The sequence below is a fragment of the Saccoglossus kowalevskii genome, chromosome 7 (assembly GCF_978046115.1).
Source record: "Saccoglossus kowalevskii chromosome 7, keSacKowa6.1, whole genome shotgun sequence".
NCBI classification, from domain to species: domain Eukaryota; kingdom Metazoa; phylum Hemichordata; class Enteropneusta; family Harrimaniidae; genus Saccoglossus; species Saccoglossus kowalevskii.
In genome coordinates, this window is record NC_140647.1 from 13,414,652 (window position 1) to 13,421,275 (window position 6,624).

The 6,624-nt window shown below is 35.2% G+C and overlaps 1 protein-coding gene across 1 annotated transcript; it reads right to left on the reverse strand.

Moving 5' to 3' along the window:
• Nucleotides 1-968: 968 nt before the first annotated feature.
• LOC146740254 (uncharacterized) lies at nucleotides 969-4,099 on the reverse strand. Its single transcript, XM_085501660.1, has 5 exons — nucleotides 4,056-4,099; nucleotides 3,856-3,935; nucleotides 3,389-3,576; nucleotides 2,785-2,974; nucleotides 969-2,332 (listed from the first exon to the last, which is right to left on the reverse strand). The coding sequence occupies exons 1-5, from the start codon at nucleotides 4,097-4,099 to the stop codon at nucleotides 1,233-1,235; spliced, it is 1,602 nt and encodes a 533-aa protein (XP_085357786.1). The 3' UTR covers nucleotides 969-1,232.
• Between the last annotated feature and the right edge of the window lie 2,525 nt (nucleotides 4,100-6,624).

Sequence of the window (6,624 nt, forward strand, 5' to 3'; positions counted from 1 at the left end):
GATCGTATGTTTGGGGCGCTGTGTCATCCAGATTATCTATCACAACGTATTAATCTTCATCATCTTCAGAAGGTTTATCGAACATTGATCTGGTATTAATTATAGATTCCTAGTATACTTGTTTCCAGTGGTATAGTAATGATTTTCAGGGTATAATTAGAAATTGGATGATTTGTTTTGCCCAATTGCATGTGGATCTCTGGGTCACTTGTTATGCTGTCACCACTTGTGAATACTTTTGTAGAAGCAATTGCTTTGGTAATGTCACTGTACGAGGACAATATCACCAATGCGTATTGTTCTCAACCCTAACATTGGCAGTGAGATGGCTGTCGGAGATTCATAATATATATTTGTATTCGTTTTATATTGTTATTATTGTTATTATTACATGTCATTTCGCTATAGTTAATTCGTTTACCTTTCGCATGAAGGATTCCTCTGAGTAATTCTCGACCAATTAGAATCATTTAATTTCAGCCAATCATTTTACTCTGTATTGTATCTTTTTCTCCCGCGTACTTACATTTTGTATTTCCCGCTTACGTGTTTTCTCTCACGTTTGATACGCACCTATATAAAGGGCTAGTTTCGGAGTTTCGGGGCTCCTTATTCATGTGTTACATGTTTCTATGCCAGTTTATCCAGCAATAAACCATACCGTGTTTTGCATCCTCATTGACTGTTTTATTCTGCCATCAAGTTCAACTGAAGCGTATTATTACACCCCACAATGGCGCGCCCTCACTCATGTTGACCATCATTACCAAAACGCAGTGTGGAGCATAGAGCATCTATCTATACTCAGCTAGGAGGTGTGAATAGCATAGAAGGTCACTAATGATCGTGCGATATGAATTCCCACAATGAACCGACGTCACTAAATAACATTTCAAGCCTTGTTTTCGATCTTGCATGGTACAGATTGTTTCTGTAAGAGGGCAAAATAAGAGAGCGAACAACAAATATGCATGTATTGAACTTTATTTTAAGCTATTCACAATATCGTAATTTACAATTTTCAACACTTTATCATGTCAGAAATGCAATGTATTTCGCACCGTGTACACACGATTAAGTAGCATCTTTTTTTCTGATTAGTACATTCATACTTACAACAACAATAATAATAATAACGATGATAATAACAATAATAATGATGAATTAATATTGATTCGATTTAGACAGTAACAATATATCTCTAACAATATATACATCACCATGTACGTAAGCTAGAAGGAGAAAGTTCCAATGACACCAAAATGATCAGATAGATCGTGTGCAAAGGTACACATTGCGCCAAGCACCTCAGGGGGTTGTGTGATTGGAGGGAATATAAAATCGGTATAGATCACACCGGGATAGCAATACATTATAGGGTCATCATAGTGGGACACTAAACGGAATGCCTCGAGACTTGAAGACGATGGCTGCTGATAATTGTCAAATGTTAGAACGTAGTCGAGCCACTGGGGTATGGCACCATCTAGTCCCTCACCCGGAAGTTGGTTTATATCAGGATTGTATGTTGTATCCAAATCACCAGTAATAGGCGGCATCGTGACACCTAGTATACCATAGAATATTAAATCGCGATGGTCTGGATAGTTCATGCTATCAATGTTTAAGTCACCACCTAAAATTGCCGGCTCGTCTTGAGGAATATTTTGGGATGCGACGAAAGTGACAATCTCTTGCGCTTGTAATACTCTGACTCCATTATACAACGTATGATCCTCTTCGTTAGGTGAAAACTGTAAATGGGTACCAAATATGTGATATATTTTACTTCCGGAGTTGGTCGATTTTTCAATCTTGGCATATACTACACCCTTTGTTAGGTATATATCTTGAGTAGGAACAGGTCCAAAAACAGTAGCATCTTCTTTGAGGATTGGCCATCTTGATGCAATGAAAACACCGCCACTGAAAGGTCGGAGATACGTTTCTGGTGGGTCTCCGACAATTGACGTAAAGTAAATAAACCCATTTGCAGCCAAAAGATCTTTGAGAGAAACACCAAATTCGTACCCACACCCTCCCTTGAAAACTTCTTGAAAGATTATCACATCAACTCCCGGATGTTCTTCAAGTAGACGATTAGGAATACGGCACAGACGTTCTCTCTGACCAAACTGTCCGGCAACGTATGGTATTTCGTAAGCGTTATAACTAATTACATTAAGTTCATTGTACTCTGTGTCACACAGTGGTACGGGTGGCGGAGGCAAACATCGAGCGTGATCGCCATCTAGAAACAGCTGATCAGGTTCTAATTCAGTGGTAGTGTTACAGATAAACCCGAACACATTGCACATAGCGCATTCGAGACCTATAAGAAAATTTAATAAATATGAAATTTAATTTAATTTAATTTAATTTATTATTTATTTATTGATATGTTTTTTAAAGTTTGGTAATTGCGAATGCCAAACAAGATGTATGTGGCGATAGTTAAAAATATAGCGAATCAGGTACGCAAGAAAAACATAAAAAATAATTAAAAAAAGTAGTAAAAGTAAAATAAATATATAAATGAAAATACACGCCGTACAATACATACTATTTCAATCAGATTGGAGCTTGGTTGTATCTGTATAAACGTATACAGTGACCGACATCGGTAGTAAGAAATAGTAAGAACGATTAATGATATAATTTTTAATTTTGCGTCCTCATCCAAGTAGCGAGGCACATTCTACATGAATTTCACTCACTTGCACCTACCAACAGGGAACGTGAGCTGGGATTAGACCGTCGTGAGACAGGTTAGTTTTACCCTACCTGTGTTGATGGGCGGTACTTCTATCGGGTTCACCCCATCTCTCGGATAACAAAGTTTCTTCTCTGGTAGTCCTGCCCAACAACATGCACCATCTCGACCATCGCATCGAGCTGTCAACACTTCATCCATGGAGGCATCATCACAGGCTGTTGCACTCGGATGACAAAATGGTGCAGTTCCTTTCCATACCTTATGACAATGGTATCAATTGAATGAGAATGTGGTATACTAATGCTATTCGCGATGATCGAACACAATGTATCGTTGTCTTTATTTGTCTTCACATGGGAGAAATGCATACGGCTAAAAGTAAGCGTTCCAAGCAATCTACCTACTTACCTCTTTAATAACTACTAATAATTTAATATGACATCATATATAATATTATTTTGACAATGGTCTGTCCAATAAAATACAATAAGTGTATATATATATATATATATATATATATATATATATATATATATATATATATATATATATATATATATATATATATATATATATATATATATATATATATATATATATATATACATACATACATACACTTATACTACACGATATAGCGATTAATGTGAACATTTAAATTGCTGTGCTTACTTCATTAGGTACAGTTTCCCTTTCGTCGCAAGTCACGATGACACCAGGGGGTATACATGGCGTGCCGGCATCTTCGTTTGTAACAGAAACGAGGGTATCGCCATTTTCAGTACATGACAATTCACCGACTCCAGTGCATACCATTTGGGGCACTCCAGGAATATTAGCGTTCCAGCCAACAGTGTATTCTGATAAAGCAAGGAAGGGCGTGTTAAAAAACCTACGCCGTTCTCGGTGAGCTCACACAGGCACACACACACACGCATGCATGCAACCATTCAAATATTTCATTTTGCATAATAAATGATCGACACTTTCATTTGCTATATATACAAATTATTAATGGTAAGTTTAAAATTCCGTCTTGAATATTTTGCCGAGTTGAATCAATTGGTACGTATAGTACAAGATTTTCAAATTCCAACGAAGAAACACTAATTATTGTATTTTCGTATAAATACACTCACCTTCGGCATATGCACATTGAAGATACGTAACTATGACAACAATAATTTTTGCTAGCATTGGGTCCATCGTGATTTGATATCTGAAACCAAATTGTAGTGCATTGAATTAATAATCGTGTACGAAATACTAGCGAAATGGTAGCAGTGTATCTTTAATTGCATATATACCTCAGAGTCACTAATATGATAAGAATGATTACCCGCAACTTGTTGATTTGAAGTTTAACATTTTTTTCACATTCATGTAGAATGGATGAAAATAAAATACAATAGTGTCATGCGATGTGAAATATATAGCTGAACGAATACATTGAACTAACCTGATGGCCAACCAGAGAGAAAACAACATATCGAGATCAATCATCTGGCAATCCTTTTTAAACAAGTATACTGACTGTTCCGTGAATAAATTAGCACACCCGGTTTTACATAGTATATTAATTTCTGAAGGGAAATACCATTAATTAATCAGGGGTTTGTGTTAGAATGTTAGAGGGACTTATGTCGCAGATGAGATTTGATCAATACCGCGCGCGTTCGGATGTTCTAGAAATCGTATGTACGATTTTTTGTCATTTTCACGAATAGAAACTTTAGATATATCTGGTTCGAACCCAAAGAATTACACATTAGTTCATTATATTTTTGTCTCCTTCCCCTCTTACAAAATCTTACAAACTCTACAATTAAACTCTGAGGCATGTCAGAGTAAACCTGCGATCAGCCAATCACCGCAGCTGTTGGCATGGTCACGTGATTACCAGGAGGTGTGTCTTATGGTTAAAGCATTGCAAAGTTGCCACTACTGAATACAATTACTAAACAATGTATTTATAAAATTCCAGTTAGCCTGTGATATACGTTTACAATGTATACTTTAAACATGCAAGTTGTTTATCCTAAACAATACTGCAATACTGAAATTTAGACAATGCCAATCACGCAATACAAATTGTTAATTGTTTACGTTAGAAAGTTTATATACCAAAATTATTACTTAAATAACCTTACAACGATCTGCATAACCGTGAACAAGTCGTACAAAACAATTTCATGGTTATTTGTGATGTTCGTTGTTTTGTTATTAACGCTTCTGTCTATAGCGACGAGATGATGTTATTGATTGTGTTATTTTTCTTTTGGGTGAACAACTATAACATGACCTAGGCTATAGGCAACCTTACACGTGGTGTACACGCAGTTTGTTGATTTCTAGCATTCGAGGTTTAACCTTTTTTTTAATTCACCGTATGTCAGTTGAATTGGAATATTGGCGCTTCGCCAAGCATAAACAAATCACAGAGGAATTAATACGTGAAACCACTGAAAATCACACACACATACACAAGTGATTTTAAGGACAATCCTAGCGAAGCGGTCGCTAATTGCACCAGCAAATTAAAATTACACACTACAGCATAAAAAATATAAATATCATACATTAATTTCAGAACATTACTTGTCTTACTCAAATTGTGGCATTAATATAAACTTGTATATTTATTCACGGTTCGCCGGGTCAAGGTTCTCATGGTGTTTGAGTGGGGGAAATCTCGATGAAGAAACGGAAAGGTTAAAAGTAATCGGGCAGGGGTATCTCATATCTCATTATGATAAAAAGTTGCTCACACATTCTGCACATAGTCCCAATCATGTAATATATATAGTTCATATGGTAAAATTAATTATACACTTTTAATGTGTGTATAGTAGAGCATACAGAGACAATGACATTTTGGTTACTGTCACCTAGAACAAAAGTACAAAAATAACCACAAAAACAAACCAAAAAATCTGAACCAACATGTTATGTGGGCTCTTTTACACAAAGTTTATTGGCGGATCTTGTGATCTAAAGGAGTATTTTGAGCAATAAAATTTGTGGTATTGTATTTTAGTAAACTAAATGTGACGAGATTTATAAAAACTGTAAATAATGTTTTATTAGAAATATTACTGTATTCGTTCAATGAAATATAATGTAAAACGCAAATACCTGTGCTTGGATTTACATTTACACAAAGGTAAACAGGCACACGCGCGTTTTCATTATTGCTTAAGGAAAACTTCTGTTTGCCGAGAATACAATTTTACAATAAATCATATAACAATTAATATATTTTAGTAAACACACTTATACCTAATCACTCGTGATCGTACATGTATTTATATTAATTTGACTGGAAGAAAATAAAATACAATAGTGTCCTTCAATGTAAAATAGATAGTTGAATGAATACATTAAACTAACCTGGTGGACACCCACAGGGAAGAACATATGGGGATTAACTGACAATGTTTTTTTAAAACTGTTCAACGAATAAATCGACATCCTGGTTGTACATTTTATATTGCTGAAGGTACTATTAAGATTACTGTTATAATGCCAGAAGGATATGAACATATCTCACAGTGCATATGAGATTCGATCAGTACATTGTACTTGATGTTCTAGAAATAGGATGTATGATTGTTTTATCATTTTCTATTACAGTTTATCGCAGAAATATATTAGATGTATCTTGTGTTGGGTTCTAATATTTTTCACGTTAGAAAGTTTATATACTAAAATTGTTACTTAAATCACCTGATCACGATCTGCATAACTGAACTATTCCTATAAAATAATTGTGTAATTTTTTGTGATGTTCGAGATTCGGCTTCCTGTGGCAATTTTTCTTAACTGCGTGTTTTGGTGCAATGAGAGCTGATTGGTAATTAACGCGTCTGCCTATAGTGTAAAAGCAATTTTCTTGATTGTGTTATTTT

Excerpts from the sequence above, each read along its gene's own strand:
- LOC146740254 (XM_085501660.1), bottom strand. The coding sequence starts at position 4,099 with ATGAATGTGAAAAAAATGTTAAACTTCAAATCAACAAGTTGCGG. Across the intron at positions 3,577-3,855 it reads TCAATGTGCATATGCCGAAG|AATACACTGTTGGCTGGAAC; the intron begins GTGAGTGTATTT and ends TTGCTTTATCAG. Across the intron at positions 2,975-3,388 it reads GGGAAACTGTACCTAATGAA|GTATGGAAAGGAACTGCACC; the intron begins GTAAGCACAGCA and ends CATTGTCATAAG.